Source organism: Cricetulus griseus, chromosome X, assembly GCF_003668045.3.
Source record: "Cricetulus griseus strain 17A/GY chromosome X, alternate assembly CriGri-PICRH-1.0, whole genome shotgun sequence".
NCBI classification, from domain to species: domain Eukaryota; kingdom Metazoa; phylum Chordata; class Mammalia; order Rodentia; family Cricetidae; genus Cricetulus; species Cricetulus griseus.
The window spans coordinates 60379949-60403783 of NC_048604.1; the positions used below are offsets into that span (position 1 = coordinate 60379949).

General features: G+C 34.4%; 1 protein-coding gene across 1 annotated transcript in view; it reads left to right on the plus strand.

Annotated features, from left to right (window-relative positions):
• Hdx (highly divergent homeobox) overlaps positions 1-19395 on the plus strand; it is a 112989-nt gene extending 93594 nt beyond the window's left edge. The window contains exons 6-9 of the mRNA XM_027432867.2: positions 3802-3881; positions 7696-7779; positions 14380-14502; positions 19133-19395. Of these exons, the coding sequence (XP_027288668.2) occupies positions 3802-3881; positions 7696-7779; positions 14380-14502; positions 19133-19258 (413 nt within the window). The 3' untranslated portion in view covers positions 19259-19395. The remainder of the gene's footprint in view (positions 1-3801; positions 3882-7695; positions 7780-14379; positions 14503-19132) is intronic.
• Positions 19396-23835: the final 4440 nt, after the last annotated feature.

Below are 23835 nucleotides of genomic sequence, written 5' to 3' on the forward strand. Positions count from 1 at the left end.
TTAAAGTCTGCATTAATGGTCTATATTTAATAAACCACTACTTCTGCACTAGCATCCTTTGTCTTATAATAGTGTCTTATCTAGATAGCTGGCATAGTAATCAAGACCTAATGAGAAAAAGAAGAGAACGAATTTAATGTATGAATCAAAAAACAAGGGGTGAGACGTAAGTAGCTTCCTAGAATTTCTCCAGGTGGCTTATTTTTCACAACTGCACAGTAACCTTTTCATCCTCCTCAGAAATTGCAGCAGAAAAGCATTTTCAAAGACTAGAAGGAGCCCCTTTGGTGCTGTTTACTACTAGATCTTTACAATTTCTTCATTTCACTGATGGAGAATATTAATTTGACTGAGGATACTATGTGATCTTTTTGTAAGAATTAATTGTATCATCTGGCTGAGATTAATACCCTATCTCCAAAATACACTGACCTATTTTCTCTTCCAGTTTGGGAAAATGTAGCCCCAGATTGTTTACACTGAGATTTCCATTGATTTTCTCTTAGAGATTAAAGATATTTCAAAAACCTAACAACTAGACTTACGAGTCCTTATACCCAACTGTTAATTTAACTGGATTAGAGTATTTTAAATGTCTAAAGGGAAACATTTTTAAATTTGTGCTTGCATATTACATGTTAAAAATGAACACATGAAATCTACATACAATTTTCTTTCAGTGTCTTTGTGAAGGAAAATATATTCCTTCAAATTGTGAAGAGGCTGGCTTTGCCGGCTAACGAAGTGTTCGTGATCCCTTAACAGTTTCAGATGCAATTCTTTGCTTCTGAACAAGCACAAAGGTCCCTGACACAGACCTTCTGACTCACCTCAGTTCTGCCTTGCACTTGACCTTACTCTTCCCCATTTCTTGTCTGTTTTCCTCAGAGGGAATGAAGATAGGTAAGGTTGGATTGATTTGTGAAGAAAATAAAGCTACATGGCTTTACTCCTTGTGTAACTTGGAAACTTCAGCAAAAATAATACTTGACTAACTCAACTCCCTAATTTTAAGTTTGTTTTCTACCAAAATCTATTTATGATTGAGAAAATTTAAAGATGTTTCACTATCCTGAGAGGCAAATGGTTTAAAGTATAGGAAAAATTAATATTTACAACATTACATCTATAGCAGTGCCTCTTTTTCAGCTGAATAGTAATCTGTGGAGGGCGAGGGGTGTGTGCATCAAAGAGTGCCCTCTAGAGTGCCCTCTAGAGTTTTACTGATTAGTTCTACTTTTTTATTTTTCAGTTAGCAAAGATGGTTTTTTGAGGAATTACCAAGACACATTGACAGTGTTTAGAACTTAAGCTTTTGCTAATGCTGCAAGTATCTATATGCAGAAGAAAGCATTCCCTATCACTTCACACCTTTTTATTTCAGAAGCCTCAAAATAACTTATTTACATTTTCTAAAATAATCAAACCATGCATAAATAAGCTGTCAGTGAACCAGAACTGAGTGTGAAATTATGAGTGAATCTGAAGAGGAGTGTACAGCAATCCTATAAGGAATAGTGCCAGTAATGATCTTGTTGATGAGCAATATAACCCCTCTTCTGAGACCACTGTTCCTAATATCAGGTCTGCAGCTAAAGCTAATGAAAATTTTCCCTCTTTCCTTTTCATTGCATTACTGATTATGTAGGACTTGAAATGTCTGTGACTTGAAATGTCTAAATAATGACTAGGTAAACTTTTCTTTATCTAGGAATCATTGTTTTCATAAAATTTTAAATTGACTTTTCTTACATTTCACAAATAAATGAGATCGTACAATTTTTTTCTTTCTGTTTGGCTTATTTCACTTAGATAGCATCCCCTGGGTTCATCCGTGTTGCAGCAAATAGCAGGGCAAGGAAGGTCAAATATATCAACTATAATACAACAGTGGATTTTTGATTGGGGAGGGGAGAATGTGGAGATATAGCTCAGAGGGTACAATCTTGCAGTGTGTGTGATGAATAAGGGGAAAGATCTAATGAAGAGCATGAAGACCATAGTTAATGATAGTGTATTGTGTATTCAGGATTTTCAATAAGTGATGATAGCAGCTGTCGCCTGGGGGATGGGAAACTGAGATGATAAATATGTTAATTTGTTTCATTATAGCAATCTTTTTGCTATATAAATGTATATTGTGTTATATACCACAAGTACATACAATAAAATTTAATTTAAACTATATGGTAGAGATAAGAAAGTTAAATTAAATTTATACAGAACATTGCATTAAAATTCTGCTGAAGTTTTCTTGGATGTCATACACTTGAATTCTCATAAGTGAATTTCTCCTAATTCTCCTTGTTTGTACATGGGAATGAATGGTGTAGGAAAGTCTTAGGAGGACTGGTAAATATTTTTGTTCTGCTTTCTAAGTTGAATTAAAATGTTATTTTCCAAGGATCTGAGAAATTTTACTAGTACTTATCCAAATAATCTCCATGAAATTACTGTGAAGAAATAGAGACACAGAAATAAACATTGCTACTTTATTTTTAAGGCATCTGGGTGAGGGTAATATAAAATAAAGGAGTTAAGGGGTAATGTATGCAGAAACAACCAGTGTCTGGAAGCAGGCACTTGCCATAGCTCATAGCAAAGAGCTTTTAATTCAAGTAGTTTCTCTGAATTAATTCATCTCTATTTTATTATTTTAAAATATTGAATTTGATCAGGAAAAATGCATGTCCATTGTAGGACATATTTGGAAGCACTATGGAAATGAAAATAACCTTACTCATTAGAGAATAACACTCTGTAAACAAGAGGAAGGGCATATTTTTGCAAGTATTTTCTCTTTATATATGTACAAATATATACAAGAGTGAGCATGGGCCAGTCTGGTCTACAGAGTGAGTGCCAGGATAGGCTCCAAAGCTACATCGAGAAACCCTGTCTCAAAAAAACAAAGAAAGAGTGAACATGTGTATACAAGTATTGAAATAATCGTGCATTTTTATAAAATTGGATATCTGCATTTATAATTTTGTACCATTTATTGAAAGTTTTTGTTTTTGTCTTATTACAATGAACAAAGCCAAGTGTGGTGGAAAGGGCCTGTAAATCTACAACTTAGGATGCAGAGGCAGGAAAATTATTGAAACTTTAAGGTTAATCTGGTCTATATAGTGAGTTCTTTGCCAGCCAGGGCTATGTAGTAAGGCCTTACTGGCAAAAAGAAAGAAAGAAGGAAAGAAAGAAAGAAAGGAAGGAAGGAAGGAAGGAAGGAAGGAAGGAAGGAAGGAAGGAAAAAAGAGTAATACAACAGAAAAGCTTAACTAAACAAAATTTTAAAAATTAAAATTAAAGTTAAAGTAATTTATAGTTACATATACTTCTATCCAAGGATAATAATGGAAACACTTGAGCACAAATGGTGTCACCCTTTTTTTCATTAAAAATGTATGTTTTCTTTTCCATATATAAAATTATGTGAACCTACATCATAGCTTTTATCACTTTCAGTTTTTTCACTTGAAAGTAGCTCACTTTACTTCATTTTTAGCAGCTTTATAGTATATAAATGACTTCTGTATTTATTTATCCAATGTTGAAAACACAGTTTTCTCGCATCGTTTCTAGCACAGTGATGATAATCCTTGGATTTCTATCCATCCACATAACTAACTAAAATATATATGACTAAGATACAAATGAATAAAATTCATAACAAAGCACATTTGTCATAGATTTACCATGTGTATGTTTTTGGAAAAAGAGACATTATTGAAGTATTATTTTTAAAGTACAGTACAGTTGTTGATATAAGATATGAAATCTTCACTTTTCTTCCTATAGAGGAGCCCAGTGAAGTCATCGCAAATGAGACCAGGACACACAAAGATGAAGATCACCAGGCAGTATCCGCAGATAATGTGGTATGTAGTTTGAAATTCTTTCCTCATTACAGGACGGATTTTAAGGACATCTTGCCAGTTAATGACAGCATCTGTATTGTCAGAATAAAGTCTTGTTTTATTCTGTAAATTTAGCAGAACTTTCCCCTATGAATTTAATATGTCTTTTAGTGCTCAAAAAGTAAAATTTAAACACTTCCTCTTTTTTTAAACTTCAGAAGATTTCCAAGTATAAAAAGCTAATACCTAGTTCAAATATGACATGTTTTATATATAACAAGTTATTTTTCTTCAACACACTGAGAAGGGAGCAAGATTCATTTCATTTGACAGATGGCAGAACTGAAATGAAGTTTAGCTGGAGATCATGAAGGAGCCTTTGTTAGTACAAATGCTTGCATCCAAGGGTTTCTCTGTTTAGACCATACCTCTCTATACTGTATTTGGAAACTTTCCTTTTCCCTGGTTAAATTGGACTCTGTTAATTGCCTTCAAAATCACAGCAAAGAAAGAAAGACAGTATTTTAAGAATTTGAATAGCAGCAGGGGCAGGCTATGTGTGGATTAAACTGGGTTTTGTAAAAATGTAAACATATAGTGATGTTCTCTTAGCAGCTGTTTTAGCAGAATTTGTTTATATTTTGGTCCCACAAAGTGATACAGAAATCAGGATAGAATTAAACAAAGTCAGACACAAAGGGAAATTCCATAATATTTTCATTTTTGCTTTTAAATCATTATTCTATGCATGATTTTCATTAAAACAGCCCTTATAATGTATTTTTCTGTTCCACAGTAGCTGTGATGTCATAATATACTCTGGCTTCTATCACAAACATTATTTCCTTGACCCTATAATTCTGAACACCACTTATTAAAAGGGGAGCACATAAAATATATACTTGGGCTCATATTTGTTAAATGTCAGCAGTATTATCATTGTTTTCCCCATGTAAAATAGAGTTTAGGGTTGCATTTCATTGATCTTTAGTCCTGGCTTAAATTCATGTTTGATTCTTCTAAACACTGAATTCAACAGGCATATTGAAAACTTAGGTTTGAGTTTAAGGCAGTCATTTTTTTTATCAAATGGATAATAATCATTGTTTTCCATGGTGAACTCACCTAACATTTTAAATTTCACCAAATATCTCATATTTCAGTTATAGTATATAATAAGCAATTATTTACAATTAAAGTATTTCCCCCAAAGACATGTTCATTTTTAGCCTGAATTTCTCTACATCAAATCTCCCCAGTAGCAGACAACTGAAAATAATAAATGAAGTTGTGGCAGGGCATGACTCACAGTCACTTCGGCACCTAATTTTTCAAGAACAATTGATTTTCAGAGACAAACTTCAAACTTTCAAAGGTTGATCTCCTCTGCCTGTAACTTTTGAGTGCCCCCAATTATTCATGGATGACAAATTACAGAGACGTATAAGACCTATTTATATGCACAAATCTATACAGTGGCGGTTGCTGCCTCCTTTTCTTAAATGCCTAGTTCCATTTCCCCAGAACTTGTCCAAACAGGTCGAAAATCTAAAAACCTTAGAACAAGAAGTATGAAGCGTAAAGTCTAGAAAGAGCTGATAAATGATTAAGACTCAAGTTTACACTGATTATAATAGAAAACAAAACATTAGACTCATCTCCGTGCAGTGGGAGAAGGCAGTTTTACTGCAGCTGTCGCTCTGACTCACAGACAGACTGCAGGTCAGAAACCCTGTGATGGTATCATATCCTCAGAGGCAGTATAGCAAGTATGGCGATTCTAGGCTTGTGTATGACTTTTTACCAGATATTTTATCATTATATATAATCATTAAATTACCATACATATTTTAATACCTGGGTAAACAGTCTAATTTCGTATTCTGCCTATGACATACTGGTATTAATGTTCTTAAAAGACTGTCTACTGACTAAATCTGGTTTGTCTTCTCCCTTTTGAAATTTTGCTTTTGGTTGGAAGTGTTTAAATATTTTAAGGTGCAGCTTGTGTCCCCCTAACTACATTTTTACATGCAAATGAAAATATTTAAGCTGATTTAATTGTTTGTCTTTCTTTCTCTCTTTCTTTTTCTTTTTTTTTTTTTGAACTTTTTTATTTTAATTAGAAACAGGATTCTTTTACATGAAAATCTCAGTTCCCTTCTCCCTCCGGTCCTCCTCTACCACCCCCCACCCCCCAAGTAAAACCCTATCTATCACATATCCTTTCTGCTTCCCCTGGATGGTGAGGCCTTCCATAGGGTGTCATCAGAGTCTATTGTATCCTGTGGGATAGGGCCTAGACCCACCCCCGTATGTCTTGGTTCAAGGAGTATCCTTCTATGTGGAATGGCTCCCAAAGTCCACACCTATGCTAGGGATAAGTACTGAACTACTTACTATAGGAGGTCCCGTAGACTTTTGAGGTCTCCTCATTGAAACCCACGTTCCTGGGGTCAGTCCCATGCTGGTATCCCAGCTGTCAGTCTGGGGACCAAGAGCTCTCTGTTGTTCAGGTCAGCTGTTTCTGTGGGTTTCACCAGCCTGGTCTGGACCAATTTGCTCTTCACTGGTCCTTCTCTGCATTTGGGTTACAGTTCAGTTCAGTGATTAGTTGTGGGTGTCTGCTTCTACTTCCACCAGCTGCTGGATGAAGGCTATACGATGGCATATAAGTTAGTATCAATCTCATTATCAGGGGAGGGCATTTAAGGTAGCCTCTCCTCTGTTGCTTAGATTGTTAGCTAGTGTCATCTTTGTAGATCTCCAGACATTTTCCTAGTGCTTGATTTCTCTGTAAACCAAAAATGTCTCTCTCTCTATTATGGTATCTCCATTCTTGTTATCATCTATTCTACCCCTGACTCAACCTTTCTGCTCCCTCATGTCCTTTGCATCTCTCCTCTTCTACCCTTCTCATTCTCCTAGTTCCCCCCCCTTCTTGTGCTCCCAATTTGGTCAGGACATCTTAAGCCTTTCCCCTTCTCCAGGGGACCATGTTTGTCTCTCTTAGGGTCCTCCTTGTTTATTAGCTTCTTTGTCAGTGTGGATTGTTGGCTGGTAATCCTTTACTCTATGTCTAAAATTCACATATGAGTGAATACATAAAACAACTTTCTGACTAAACATTTTGTTTCATCTTCCCGACTGGAGCTTATTGGTCATTCTTTTCATCAGCACTGAGATGTATTGTTTACCTTTTGACAGATATTTACTTATTATCTGCAGTGCACAAGATACAGCACAAGCTTTGCAGTGCCTCAATACTGAAGCTAAGGGAACCTCTCTCTGTTTCTCTGTCCTCTTTTTTCTCTCTGTGTTACTGGCCAATGAAGAAAACAAATCCCCATGCAATTTTCATCATTATATCATAGATGTCTGCTTTCAATTGTCTAGCTAATGGAGCACATTAAATACATGAATTTGTAGACATTTCATTTTCCTCTGGGACGCATGCTATATGTTAACATTTCATTAGAAGGAAGAGTCATGTTGAAGCAGAAAAGGAACTCCTTCCTAATGTGTTTGTGTGAGAGAGAGAAGGGAGGGAGGGAGGGAGAGAGAAGAGAGAGAGAGAGAGAGAGAGCAAGAGAGAGAGAGAGAGAGAGAGAGAGAGAGAGAGAGAGAGATTAAAAGCTAGTTCCTTATCAATGAAGGGCACTATCAATCACCAATTAAAGACATAAGGGGTGACACTGAGGAGCCAATTATCAAGGTTTAATACAGATAACCTAGATCACTCTATCACCAAAACTAAATATTAAATAGGTGTGTTGTACACATTGTGTGTACTGACCTCATATATATTTATAAAGTTTCTCTGCTTATGTTACAGAAAATAGAAATTATCGATGATGAAGAAAGTGACATGATAAGCAATTCTGAGGTAGAACAAGTGAATTCTCTCCTGGAGTATAAGGTAAAAGTAATTTCAAGTTCTAAATTCATTAAGGGAAGTTATTGAGTGGAAAAGATTTATAGTGCCTCTGACTATCCCGTCTGATAGACTAAGCAGACTGGGCCTCTGTACTGATTATCTCAGGCAACTTGAAAATTAGTCAAAATGTTGAGCATTTTAATATTGCTGGTTTGGAGGGCCATTATGGTTTTAAACAAAGCGTTTACTGGCTCAAAAATTGGCATTGTTGGTGTTCAGCAAGTGGGAACAACACATCGTGGCAATTAATGTAGAATTTATGGTAAAGCTGCTAATGGTGGCAGTATGTACATGGAGTCCCAGATATGTGTGGGGATGGGGCAGGACCATCACTTTATTTCAGGAATTTGAAGCCAGACTGGACAACATTGAAAGACACTGTCTCAAACAAAATAAACACAACAGTAACATAAAAGTGTTAGTAAATGGGAGAATTTCTTTTCTAGTATCCCTTGCTAATTGTTTATTGGGTTGCAGTTTCTTCTAAGACTGTCTTTAAAACTATACCTGATACTGTTTTATGAAAATTTGGAAAACAATTCCCAATGAAAATATAGGATGAATATGAATAGAGATGACCTTTTCTTAATGTCACTTGTTACTAAATTGGAAGGCATCCTTTGGTAGTGTGTCATGCATAATTTTGTGTTTACTCAGTTTTGACATAAGCTATCAGTCTGTTTGTCAATATGTTTCTTGCACAGATGTACCAGTGTTCTCCTCCTTGTCACTCAGCAGCACATCTAGCTAGGATACTTTGGGCTTTCTGAAATTTTGGCACACAGTGCTTTCTTCTAAATACAAATATTCTTTTTGTGGAGGATAATCAGAATTTAAAGCTTATGATAGTAACAAAGACTGCCATTTAATTAGAAAACAGCTGTCACCTTTCTCAAACAGTCCTTTCAGTTTCAGAATAGTGTAACTGAATTTTAGACCATTGTACATATTGTTTTCCTAACGTTCACAACACATCAAGTTTTAAAATATTTTGTTAAAACACAAGGGGAAATTGTCTTTTGAGATTTATTTCTTAGTGGTCAAAGAGCACAATAAAAGTCTATAGTTTTTACAGCTAGATAGGGTAGGTTACACTTGGAATCCCAGCACTCACAAGGCTGAGGCAGGAGGACCTCCCTTATTTCAAGGCCAGCCTAGAATTTATAATGTATAATTCATTAAAATGAATACATTTTAATAAAAATAAACTATTCCAACCAGCTGAATTATAAAGTTTCTGGGTTTCAGTTAGAAGAGATCATGCTAATAACTTCTCCATGGTCATATAATACTTCTAAATACTGAGTTCAGGATTAAAATGACTCTGCAGACCAGGTCACTACTTGGCACAGGCTATGGAAAGTCCAGGCGAGAGGACTGGATTGCACAGCTGTTAAGTGTGCTCCACTTAGCACTCCTGAACAGGTCAAATAGGGTTGGGCTCAAGACTTAGAGGATTCTTTCCAAGACCTCTCCCCTTCTCTGTGCCAGTCCACTTGAGAAGGTTTGCAGCTAAAGACCAGGGAAGGAAGAGCATAGTAGCCAGCGCAGAAATGTCAGTGAATGTTTGCATTGAACTTTAATGGATATTTTTGTAACCCAGTGTCTTCCATTGTGGGAAATATTGTGGGAACAAGGAATGCCATAATAGATCATTAGGGACATTCTTTATAATCATCTCGATCACATTTAAATTTCTTTCCTTGAATCCTCAAATTTGTGCACATATATAGAGAAAATGTATTTATTTACACATTATTTTAAAATGCTTCCATTTACTGTCTATGAACTTCGTACCTGGAGTTGCCATTGCATATTTTGAGCATTGATATAGAATATACCAGTTAAGAAATTTAATACCTTGAAGAAAGTTGCTGTACTCTATTTAAATAGAAACACCAGTGTTCCTTATTTAGGGGTGAAAGTTACTTTATTGCATTTCTTAAGTATAGTCATAATAAGTTTCTTGAAGGTAGAAACATATTTTAATCACCTATGTGTTACTTGGATGGGGAGCCTGGCACATAGATGTTTAGTAAGCAGTTGCTTAGAAAGTAATTGAACAAATCAATTTGTCTCTGGAAATAATTTTAACAGTTTCCCAAGTGTTTATTTGTATAATTTAATTAGTATTAGAAGCTACAGCATTTTTAAACTTTCCCACATTGAATTCATCTTCTGTACTTGGGATTTATTATAGCAAACTAAAAGACTATTCTCTAAAATGCATTTTACTATTATAAAGTTTAGATGTGATAGCATTCCTGATTGAGATCCCTCATTAGAAACCCATATTTCTGGGAGTTCTGACTAATCCCAAATCCTTAGGAGGAAAGTAGATGAACACAATACCTGTGGCATGAGTAACTATATCATAAAATAGGACATCAGGCATGGTAACCATTAATAGCCTTCCCAGAGATCAAAGCTCTGGCATATTTGCAACCTTGTGTCTCACAGCAAGCATCTTGCAAAAATAAAAACCATTTGCTGGGAATGTGGGGAAGGTTTTTTAACAAAACTAAACTAGACCTTGTTTCATAAAGCTCAGTGACTGCCATTGTCTTACTAGTTGCTTTCCCAAGTAGTCCATTTACTTAGGAAAACCTCTGAAGCACACATAAATTACTGCTTGTTATCTAGGAAGCATTTAATAGGCTTGCAAAAAAAAAAAGCATTTCTGAGAAGAAAATGTCTGCAATATTAAATTATCTTAAAGCTGTTTATGCTTTTCAAACATTTCATAAGTACCAAAGAAGGGAAATATTTGCATGAAAAATTAGAGATCTTCATACAAAAAGGTGCTTTCGTGATTTTTGCAAATATAAACTAATGTTTTTAAAATGTTTTCTGATGGACTATGAGTACAACTCAGGCAGACTGTGAATGCAAATGAGTCACCATTAAATGATAGATACTGCCTGTATTCAAATGACTTTCAGCCTAGTATGCTGGTACACACCTGCAAACCCAGAGAAGTGGAGGGAGAAGGATCAGAAGTTCAAGGGTGCCCTTGCAGGGCAAGTTCAAGGATAGCCTAGCTATATGAGACTCTGTCTCGAAGAAAACGAAAAAGAAAAGTAATAATTCAAAAACCTCAACAACAACAAAAGCAAAACAAGGACTGGGGAGATAACTGAATGGGTAAAGTGCTTGCTGAGTTTGGATTCACAGCACCCATGTGAAAAGCCTAGCCTCTGATACATACTTGTAAACCCAGTCAGTGCTGCAAAGGCAGAGACAAAGGGCTAACTGGGCCTAGCTCAAACAGTGGGCTTCAGCTTCAGTGAGAGACCATGTTTAAAAAAATAGTTTGGAAAGCAACTAGAGAAAATACCTGATATCCACCTCTGACTTACACACACACACACACACACACACACACACACACACACACACACACACACACACACGGGGGGAGAGAGAGAGAGAGAGAGAGAGAAGAGAGAGAGAGAGAGAGAGAGAGAGAGAGAGAGAGAGAGAGAGAGAGAGAGAGACCCACATACGGGTTTGTGCACACACATAACCACACATATACCACGTACATGTGCATCAAATATGAAACATACAAAACAGGCAAAAATCATTTTCTGGTCAACATTTTACAAATACAATTTCTCTGACCATGACTCTAATGAAAACAAAGGTTTACAAGTATAAAAACCCTATCATGATAGAAACATGTTGAATTTCTTTAGAATGCTTACTTTTAACTTAGTTGTGTAGTGACTGAATAGAATTTTAGCTTGGCCAGATGTTTCACTTATTAAGTGGTCTGGAAGGAAGCAGTCTCATCACATAAATTAAGATTTGAACTGAGCTAATACGTGATATAGTAAACATGTTCACAGATTGGATGTGATTAATACCACAACATCCACTTGACTGAAACTCCAAAACACCCATACAATCAACTAATTTTAATATGTTTTTAGGAAGCTCTTTGAACAAATGCTGCTTAAAGAACTGCTGTACTTTGAGACCAGGTCTCCAGCCAAAAAGAATATTCTCTCTACTTCTGCAGTTTTTGTCAAGGAGGGTGATTGATAATTTGTTTTTTTTATTGATTTTTATTTTTTCATAAATTATATTTTAATTGTAAATTGGCAAATTATAGCTTTATATATTCATGAGGTAAAAGGTTATGGTATGATTTATGAATACAATGTAAAATAATTAAATCAAGCTAATTAACATGTCCATCACTTCAATGACTTATTTTCTATGGTAAGAACTTTAAATTTTGCACATCATTTACAATATTCACCGCATATGCTATTAAACATAAGTAATTATTTGCCATTTGTGAAAGCATGAATTAAATTTCAGAACATAAATTATGCTAAGTGAAATAAGCCAGGTACAGAAAGTATGACATTTTCTTACTTATATTTGGAATCTAAAACAATTGAGAATGGTAGCCACCCAAGGCTGCGTGGTGAGAGGACTGGGAGATGATTGATGGCCAAATGGTGCAAAGCTTCTGTTAGATGAAAAAAAAAGATGTTTCTTTTGTTTGGTTGGGATTTGAGCCAGGGTCTCAGTCTGTATCCCAAGTTTGAAAACTCTTTAGTGCCGGGATTAATAGGAGTATTCCACAATGTCCATCTTAAATTTTATTAATGTTATTATTATTTGAGGTATTATGTATGCTTTTGTTTAATCAGTGTACTATATTACATAACTTCCAAACAGCAAAAAAGTCCATACAGTGAAATTCACCTCTTAAATTTAATGAATTTAACAAATTGTTTATTCATTTGTGGATTAATTACTTTTCTCATTGCTGTAATCAAATACCAGACAAGAAGCAATTAAAGGGAAGGTTTTGTTCTGGACCCTTCCAAGTTCAAAGGAATACAGCCTATTATGGTAGGGAAGACATGAGGGCAGAAATGTGAGGGGCTTTTTCACATTGTATCTACTATCCACAAGCAGACAGAAGACAGGAAGCTATGACACATCAAGACCAGCCTCCAGTGACTCACATCTCTTAGCAGCTCTATCTCATAAAGGTTTCACAACCTTCCAGAATAGCACCACAAGACAGACACCAAGTATTCAAACAGGAGCCTGCGGCAGGCATTTCACATTCAAACCACAATAATCTGTAACTAGTTGCATTTGGGTGCTATTATGAATGAAGTTGTGAAGAAAATTTGTGTCTTTTCATTGTTCTTAAGTAAATAACTAAAAATATGGTTACTAAGAAAGAACATGCTGAATTTTATGACAGTCAAAATGTTTTTGAAAGTCCCCTTATTATTTGACATTCCCACTAGCATTGTATGAGACTTTTAGTTGCTCCATATTCTTATTAGCAACTTTATCTTGTCAATCTCTTTAACATTAGTCATTGTAGCAAGTTGGTAGTAGTATCACTCTGGTTTTCATTTGAATTCCTTAGTGAAAATTATGTTACCTATCTTTTGAATGTATAACTTTTTTCACAAAATGTCTACTTGAATATCTTCCCCCACATTTTAGTATATTGCTAGTTTTAAAATTTCTAAATTTCAATACCTTTTTTCCTTTTACATGAATTAGAGTATTTTCTTTCAGTGTGTGGTTTGTATTTTAACTTTTTTAGATTAAGTTTGTATTTATCCCTTTAATCCTTTGTTTGTTTGTTTTTGTTTTGTTGTTTTATTTGAGACAGATATGGGCAGACTTTTCTTTCCTGCCTGCCAGTTCCCAAATAACCAACATGGAGACTTACTGTTATTTATAAATGCTTGGCAGACAGCTCAAGCTTATTGCTATCTCTTACAACTTAAATTAACCCATTTCTATTAATGTATGTATTGCCACATGGCTTGTGGCTTTACCAGCATGTCTTGCTCCTTTTGCTTCTCCTGCCAACTGCGCTGACTTTGCCCTTCTTCTTCCCATCATTCTCAGGTTGGCTCTCATGCCTAACTTTATCCTATTCAGCTGTTGACCTGTCAGCTTCTTTATTAAACCAATCACAGTGACATGTAGTCACAGTATACAAAAGGATTATTCCACAACAGACAAAGTTTCCATGTAGCCTCAAACCCACTATATGGTCAAGGTTGGACTTGAACTCCTGACCCTCTTGCTTCCACCTCCCATTTTCCTGTAGAGGTTTTATTATTTTAGATTTTATATTTAGTTGAATGCATACATAAAATTTTAATAATTTCAGTCCCTACTTGGTACAAAATAACTGTTTTGGATTTTAGAATTTGACTTTGTAAATAATGCACTGAATATTATTGCATTTTCTATTGCTCTTGGGGTTAACTGAACTCTATTCTTAATTCTAATACAAATGCTAATTAAGCTTGATATAGGAACATTGCTCCAAGAAGATAAGTATTTCTTCTTTTTCTCTCTTCCTGGAATCTATTTGCAAATTATTTACAATTGATGATTTGTTTAAAAGACAGCCTTTGAATACCAGGATGACTTCTTTCCGTGTTTTATATTCCTTTATGGTTAAAATTGTATGTTCTTTATTGTTTCTATACTCTGATTGATTTTAGTTTTATTCTTCATCAAATATACAGGTTTGAGTTTACATGGGGTAATTTTATTGTTTGATGTTTTCTCCATTAGAATGAAGAAGTCAGATTCATTGAAAATGAGCTAGAGATTCAAAAACAAAAGTACTTTAAGCTCCAGACTTTTGTTAGAAATCTGATTCTGGCTATGAAAGCTGATGATAAGGAACAACAGCAGGTAAGTCTCATGAGAGACCAGTAAGCCACAATGTGTCAAGTTGAAAAATGACATGTCATATTTGGATTCTTCATATCTCTTCATCTGTATTCTCCATTCTGGCTTAGAATTTCATGGAGCAAATGGTTATTTTATAATCTTTTTAAACATAGTTTTCTTAAGACTAGGTGTTCAGAGGTTTTTTGTTTGTTTGTTTGATACTAGAGTACAAAGTCAAAATGATCAGAATATTTTCTTAATTTCAGGATACCCTTTAAGTAGAGAAAACCAAATTTTAAAGAAATTCCTCAAGAATTTTGTAGAGATGGAGCTATCCCAACCCATAACTAGATATCATGTTTGGGGAACTTTTTCTGAATGAAAAATGCGGGCATTTATTTATCCACTAGCAGCTGCTAGAGCTCACAAATGTCTGGACAGTCTGTTCTATGACATGTTGCTCCTCACTAAGTAAGCATGAAATTACTTTGTGCAATTCTTTGTGACCATAGTGTATCACATTTTGCAATGTAAGTCAAAAATGTTTTGAGGCCTCCACTCCAAAACTGAAATGCCTTTTGTTTTTTGCTATGGATATTTGTTTACAGATTCCTTCCAAATAGCATTTGACCTTCAGGTTTTTTATTTAAACATATAGTCTGAAGAAAAACCGTACATATACATATACATATACATATACATATACATATACATATACATATACATATACATATACATATACATATATATATATATATATTGACTTAAGCCTAATAATATAACGTATTACATTTAACACTAAATGATGTCAAATTTGCTGCTAAGTTATTTACCACCGTGCTAACTCCTTATCAGAAAAGTTATATGTGAGAAGTATGAGATGCAGGTAAACTATAATCTAGTAAATAGTCTTGGAAGATTTTATTCAGCCAAAATTATCAAAACTAAAATCACTGATGTCTTATACTCCAAGAAGGTTGTGCATATGTAGCCCATCCCAGACATTTCCAGGGAAAACGTTAATGTCTGAGCATCCCATAATTCTCCTTTCCTTCAAAGAAAGAAGTCTTTGTATGTTGAACTGATATACTGAACCACAAAGTCCAACTAGGAGAGTCCCCTCATGGATATTGTTTGTCCACATTCATGAATTTTACTATTTCAGCTTTGACCATACATGGAGATCACAATACAAAAGGCTTTAGTTGCCTTGGATAGCTTTATTTAAGTGCATTGCTTCTTTATACATGGTTTGTACATTTCAAGGCATACGAAAATGTTTTTATAAGCCAGGCATGGTGGCTTATGCCATCACTCCAGCACTAGGGAAGCTTAGATAGTAAAACTGTTGTGAGTTTGAATTCAGCCTTGGCCAAGAACTTACCTTAAACAAACAAGCAAATAAAGCACAGCAGAATTACGATATGTTTGATTTATAAGACTCTGAAATACAGATTTTTAAGTGAATAAGAGCAATAGTATTGAGCACAATGCCAGTGGTACCACAGAATTCAAATGAGTGTAGGACACACAATACACACACATACACACACACACACACACACACACACACACACACACACACACACACACACACACACGGCTCCAACTTTAGGCTAAATTAGAATGTTTTTCTTGTCTGAAAAATCTTATATCAATTTTGGATTCTGTTCCATAACTAGTTAACTAGTCAATGTCTTTGTTTCTTGACATCTGAGAGTAGCTCACAGACTGAATATCTAGTTCTAACCTCAGATTGCTTTGGTTCTTTCCCAAAGATTACTATAAAATAAGAAAAGTATCATGCATTTTGCTTTTCCTTTTCTAGTTTTCTTCTGATAAAAGACTACTGAAATAAGATATGAACACAATGTGGGCCAAAATAGAAAATGAAACAAAAATTATACTAAATGCCACAGCCTATAGAATTGGCAGCTTAAATAGGAACTATGATTTTTTTTCATACTCAAGACTGAGTATAATGATTTTCAAAATATATTCTCCAAGCATAAAAGACACTCGATATGGTGGTGACACACACTTGTCATCACTTGGAAATTTGAGGCAGGAAGGTCATGCGTACAGCCTGGACTCTGTCTCTAAAACAGAAAACTAATGAATTATACATATAATTACATGTATGATACTAGTAGTGATTTATAAAAGTAATCCAGGTTATATCTTAAACTAGTGATTTTTTAAGCCTTGAAACATTCAGAAGTTTATTTCTGGGAATATGTTCTATTCTACCTAGCAAAATAGAAACATTTGGCATTACTTTCTTATTTAAAAAATACAGTATTTCTTTCATTAATCTTGACATGGATAAGTTGAATAAGATCAGCAATCTATGGACTATTTTGCCAGTATAAAGAAGTCCAGGGTTTAAAAAATATATATGGTACTTTCTGACTGAAGCATTAGATTACCTAAAGGTTGTCTTTTTTAAATCAATAATAGCCATTTTAACATCCAGATAATGTTGCCAACATTGCTCTAAGTCATTAGTTATAGTCTTTCTTCCCCTGATAATTCACTGTGTGATCGTAGCCAGATCGATTGCCTTTCTTAAACTTCAATTTCTCCACTCTGCAAGGAGGATAAGAATGATTATCAATTTTACATTCACATCTTAGAGCCTAGACACTGAGCGTGTATTTGGGGAAAGCGTTAATGATCTCTTAGGAAAAAACGGCACTTGGTCAGACCTCGAAAATAGTTGTTACTGATGAGGAACATATAATAAAAATTATTGAGGCTGTAAGTGTGAGTCATTGTCTAAGTGTTTTTTTCCAGAGTAAATGAGATCCTGGGTTCAATTTGCAACACCAGGGATAGGAAAATAAGAGAAATTTAATTGTGCTTACTTCTATCTCTGTGAAAAAGGCAGTTCTAATCACTAGCAAAGATTTGTCTAATGTCCCAATTTTGCAGTCTACTAAGATATTGAAAGAATTTTGAGGTGGAATCCATGCATCAATAGTGTTGTAAACTACCTCATCTAGTGAATATTTTAAATTCTATTCTTATTTTAGTCAGTCAAATATATGCAGTGCAATGAAGAAGAAATAAATAATAATGCTTGTTTGCAGGTTTTTCCACTAAAATTTACTGTATGAAATTTTCTAATCCACTTGACTTCCCATTATGTGAAGCTCATGTTCAATGAGCACTAATTTTAACCCCTTTCTTTCCATCCTTAATATGGCATATTCAAAACTGCAGAGTGAATTGAATCTGGTGATGTATTACTTACATTCTGAACAGCCAGTATTTTCAAAGGTCCTGCTGAACCTGAACTGGATCAGACGAAAATGGCCTGTGTCATATTACTGCAGCTTAGTACCTAAGAAAGCATGTGGTATCTTTATGCTACGTTCATGTGTAAGTGCATTTAGTTTCAGCAAGAAACCATGGGTAATTTAGTGGTCCAAAATAAATAACTTTCTCCACATATAACTTAGTTTTTTGTCGAATAGCGTGACAAAACGTAAAATGTTTCCTTCTTATTTGTATGCTACAAGGCAAAAATTATAGGATGTGTAGTTGTCACTATTTTATTGAGACTCATATCTTATTTTGACATTATATTTCATATGTTCCCCCAGCATACCCAGTCTTTCTGTTCCTTAATTGGGTAATGACCAACTTTCATTTATTCCTATTGCCTTGGTTCTTGTTTACTGACATTGCCCAAACCCACAATACAATTAATGCTGTTGAATTTTTTTCCAGATAGACTCTGGTATTTTATGTCCAATTTCTTATGATTAAATGGGCATGAACACTGTCACCCACATAAACATGATTGTTTATTTCTCTAGTATAGATGTGTTCTACAAATACAGATGAAACAATTAGAACATGGCCAAGCTTGGCTCAGAAATGTTAGAATATCCTAATTGTTCCAGCAAAGAAGTGAGCAGAAACATTGTTACAATAGCCATAACCACATATTGAACAGGCCCTACTAGCAGCTTAGCCACCTGTATGGACATAGTCTAAGGAAAGGAAACAAAAAAACCCAAGAAGTCTTTTCAAATTGTTAAACTTTTATGTAAAGTAAAACAGAAGAATTTCTCCCCAACTGTTAAATTTATTCTTTTAACAAATAACAAAATAGGTCTTTGTTGAAATGTGGGTTTCTTTAAAGGGTAATATAGCTAAGCATGACTATTTTAATTGAAAAATGAAATTTTAAAGTTCTTTAACAGTGAGCAGTGAACACACACACACACACACACACAAAAAAAAAAAAAACTAGTCTGGAAACCATTTATCTCAGCCACTTAAAAACCCTTGGATAAAAATCCTTGGTTTGGAACCGTTGCTTATAACTACAACCATGCCACCCTAAATACTACCTGTCTCATCGGAATAAATACTCACTTTTCTCTTTATTTCCCCTTTGTATAAGATTTTACTCTAACTAATCCACATACTTGGAATCTAATATTGTTTTTTTCCTAGCATTATATGAAAACTTTCTGTTTTAGATAAGAAATTGTGTAATATCCTTAAAAAGAAATGTTTCTTTCATTAAATGCGTAAGAGTAAATTAAAAAGAAAATTATAGCTATTAACATAAAATTAGAAAGAAAATCTGTCTACATACCAATCTAAAACAATTGTTTGTTTTTTTTCTGATAAGGCACTGCTGTCAGATTTACCTCCTGAATTGGAAGAGATGGATTTCAGTCATGCCTCACCGGATCCTGATGATACCTCATTCAGTGTGTCTTCTTTATCAGAGAAAAATGCCTCAGACAGTTTGTGATTAGGGGTGGGGGATATGATGTAGTCTGTTGTTTGCCTCACAGGTGTGCATTTCAAGATAACTGTATTTCCCCAATAATCTTCAACTGGAAAACACATTGTTAAAACAGGCATATGCTGTGAAGGAAGAACAAGATATAACGGCTACAATAAAAACAATGCATGTAAAATGTAAAAATACTTGAAATGGATTTTTAATCTTATATAAAATACTAGAAAAATTATATTTAATTTTAAGCAACTCATCCATGAAATCTATTATATCTGATTTCTGAAAGATATTTCTGCTTATTCTTAGTAATAATTTTAACCAGAGACACAAAAATAAACGTATTTCAACATTACTATGTTATTAAAGCTTGATTATTCTTATTTTTGTAGCCATTACATCTTTATTCTTCTTTCATTTTCTTATCATTCGTATACATTTTTACTCAGGAAAGTTGGCTGGAAATTAAAAACAAACCTAAAATATATGTTTAACCTAGATGAATCCTGGGATTTATTTTCAACTCCTATGAAAATTTGACCTAAGGTTACGACGAGAAATTGAAATGATTACTAGGATGTAATTGTAAGTTATTGGTATTCTTCTGTCTAACCCTAAAACTGGGGAGAGGTGAAAATACTCTGGAAAGTAGATTAACCAACAAAAAGCCAAAACTATTAAGTATACAAAAATAGTACTTTATAAAAGACAGTTTTATTCTCAGTTCTTGTATACTGCAAATGATAAGTATTAACAATTAACATTTTACTATATAATAAATTTATATAATTGAGTTAGACAAAATATTGCACAAATACTTCAAGTTTACCAACATTTTCATAATATTTTTCACATCTGAAATTTTGTAAATCAGGAAATCAAAGTATTCCACTGATACTTGTTTTCCCTTTATTCTAGTCATACAACTTTGCCACAAAATTTACCTCTTTTCTATATGAGGTCTGCACAGAGCCATCAGCCAACAACAATATAAAAGGAGTTGTACTACTTTGTAAATTAAAGTACTCTGAATTTCCTGGATTCTATTCTATGAATACACACCTCAAATGGGCGTGATACCCAGTTGTTACTGGTAGTAAGTACCAGATGGCAGTGCACTATATTCATCTCTTTGTATATCTTCCCTTCCAGAATACCAGATGGGAATACTAAGATTTGTAAATGGGAAAACACTACTTTCTCCCTAAGCTCACATTGTCATATATTTGTGACTCGGTTGTGTGGAACTAAATTACATGATATTATTATCTAATCCTAAAAGATGAGTGAAGCAGCTGGATAACTGTTTTAATTGTCAAGCTTCAAATACTTTTAAGGTTTTTAACTGTGGCTGATTCTGATCTCAGAATTCACTGATACCAACTGATAAATGCTGAAAGGCAGTCACAAATGCCTTTAAATTGGCAATGTCCCTTCTCCCCAATATGTACAAGTAAAGTTCATCGATGGCCGTTCATTATCAACTACTTGATTTTATATTGCTGCCACACAGCTTCTATGGCTTCTTTGTCAGCAGAAATATTTCAGTAGTCAGCTACATGCCCTTTAGCTGACGGTCATGTGGTTCTTTGCAAACAACTCTTGGTATTCCTTGCTGACAAATCAGATTCCATTCAGGGAAAAGACCATTGAGCAACAGAACCTAAAACATTTGGATTAAGTGTTTCAGTCACACAAATTTCTCCATGAGATAAAGAGTCCCCTCTATATGCAACAAATACAGAAACCATTATTTTATGATATGGAGGATTAAGACAAGGTCTTCTGTAGCCCAGGCTGGCCTGCCTTTAATTCCCAATATAGCTGAGGATGACCTTGAATCCTGCTGCTCTAGCCTCTGTTTCCTATATGCTAGGATGATAGACATGTTTCAGCATACCAAGTTGTATTTCTTTTAGTATGACCAAGTTTCTGGGGCCAGATATGCTACCGTTGTACCAAAAGGTCCTGGTATAAACAAATTTCTAGTCTCAAATCTCTGCTACAGTCTTCAGTATGGTTGAGTTTATCTTTAAACTTAAACTGCTTGAGTTTAAAACTCTTCATACTTGGTCTTGGTTGCAAAGAGAGTAAAGGTGAGTCTTTCCTATGTGTTATAACACTCAGAATTTCATTTTTCACACCTTAAAATTTGTCACTAAATAAAAGAAAACATTCATGGAGCTCTTGCTATAGAAAAGACTGTGTCAGACAGTAGATTTCTTATCAATCTATGGATTGCAAAAAGGATGATTTCAGCTGGATACAATGGCACACACTGATAACTCTACATTGGGTAGGCTGAGGAAAGCTTCAAATTACAAAGAAAGGTTTCCTGTCAACCTTTTCAGGAATATTAATAAAAAGGTTTTCAACTAGCAGTTGTAATTGACTTAAGAATTCTAACAGACCTGACACTTAGAAGGAATTGTACATCTGTAATTTTGGGAAGACACATAGATTGCTCCCTTATTTGTAAAGTTTCAGTAACTATATGTTCTAACAATCTACTTAGAACTACTTTTATCCTTGTGTTTTTCTTTCAGCCACAGAATAATATCTTTTATGAAAACAGGAATAAAAACATTTAAAAATATTACTGAAGATGTTTTATAGTCAGACCCAAAGGATATAGTTGCATTAATGCAAAAACAATCATACTTTGGCAGATTGAATACATCGCACAGATCTTGAAGAAAAGCAACTATTTGAAAAAGCTATTATAAAATTGGGGAACTAGCTTGGCATTTGCACAAGGCCCTATGTTCAGTACCAAGCACTTCAGAAGGACCAACATGAAACTACTATAATGGAAAAATATTTTTTACATATGTACTGGATTTGATTTTGAGATTTTTTGAACAAAAAAGACAGCTTTTGACTGTTTTCTTGAACACATCTGTGGATGATAGTGAATATCAGCTAGCTAGTATTTCTTTCTTTAGGGCTTTGACGATATCAAAGCAAATTACACTACCAGAAGTATCATTCAGAGAAGCAAAAGTAAATGGGAAATTTTTTCCTACATAATTACATGTAAATATTTACTGTAAGCTTAGAATACCAAGCAATTTCTAATCACATAATATATGTCTGAGAGTATTTACCTTCAAAAATGTGGGTTAAAAACAAACCCTGAAACAACAGTAACAACAAAAATAAGGCACCTTCTTCATTCTGCCAAGCTAAAATTAGTTGCAAGAAAATGAGAATTGCATTTGCCCTGGAGAATAGGATAATTAATGCATGCAAAGAAAATTTTAAAAGAAAATTGGCCTGTTTAGGGAACCTGGGGATGTTTTGTTGTAAGGTCAGCTATCAACAGGACTTATACACTGCAAATGTAATCAGTGATAAAATGTTTGTTACTATTGGAGAAAAAGGCTGTGGCCCACTCACATCCTGGGTTCAGTATACTGTTAATACTGAGATCTCAAAAGATGGCAAGAGTTCGTTTTTGCAAAGACAGAAACATCTACTTTTAGGGCCCTTTTATTAGGCAGTCTTATCAGTTTGTAAGAGAAAAGCTAAGTGGTATATATAAACAGACACTGAATGATAAGGATGACTTGTCTCCTTTTTTTGTGGAGGAGTGTTCAGCCCCTCCTCTTAGCCTGATTGTTTATAATCATCTTTGAAAGAAATCCTGAAAACTTTAATTGCTGCCTTTTATCCATGAGGTAGTGATGAAATACCAGGAATGGTGTGACATTTTAATAAATTTTATTTTCATTCAAATTCCCAACATTGAAAAAAAGATATTGTTCTTTTAAGAGTTACCATTGCAGTTGTATCTAAATGGTAGATTTCCTTTTGAAGGTGTGTTAAACTTGACAGACAGCACTGTGCCATGCCCTTTACCAAGCTATGCTTTGTAATGCTCTAATGAAATAGCCTACTAACTTGTGAACCTGCAATTGATATAAACAAGCCTTTATTAAGAACAGATTTGCCAAGGGGGGAGAAGAAAGGGATATTTTCATGCTAATATAATTATAATTGTTCCATTAAATTGTATACTGGGTATATATTGTTCCCCATTGAAATTTTATTTTGCATTAATTTACTGAGTAATCCCTTCTAGCAATCCTGCATCCCATTTTACTGGTACTACCTCTGAAGCATATAATCTCTTTAAAACCATATCAGATTGTAATGTGAATTTTTGTAGAGTTTTTATTTAAACTTTTATAGAGGCAATAAATGATTTCCAACTAACAGATCTCTCTTTTAAAGTTCATTTTTCCTTGCATTGTGATTTTCCTCTTAAAGGTGAATTACTTCTTCCCTCAAATGAGGTTCTGATAAGGAAAGAAATAACGATGTGTTTGGGGTTCATGGAATCTTCAAGTGAAAATTTTGTTAACATATTAAGCTCACATGTGTATAATTCTGATGAGTTTTACATAGGTAAGTACAAAAAGCAAGAAAATGTCAGAAACAATGGATGAAGTGAATATTCTATAACAGGCAACAGGTTTGTCCTCAGTCGCATGCTTCAATGGTAAGACAACCATTTATACTACACTGCTGTTGTATAAACAAACAAATGGTAGTTTTGCAAGAATTTGTTAATTACCAACCTCGCA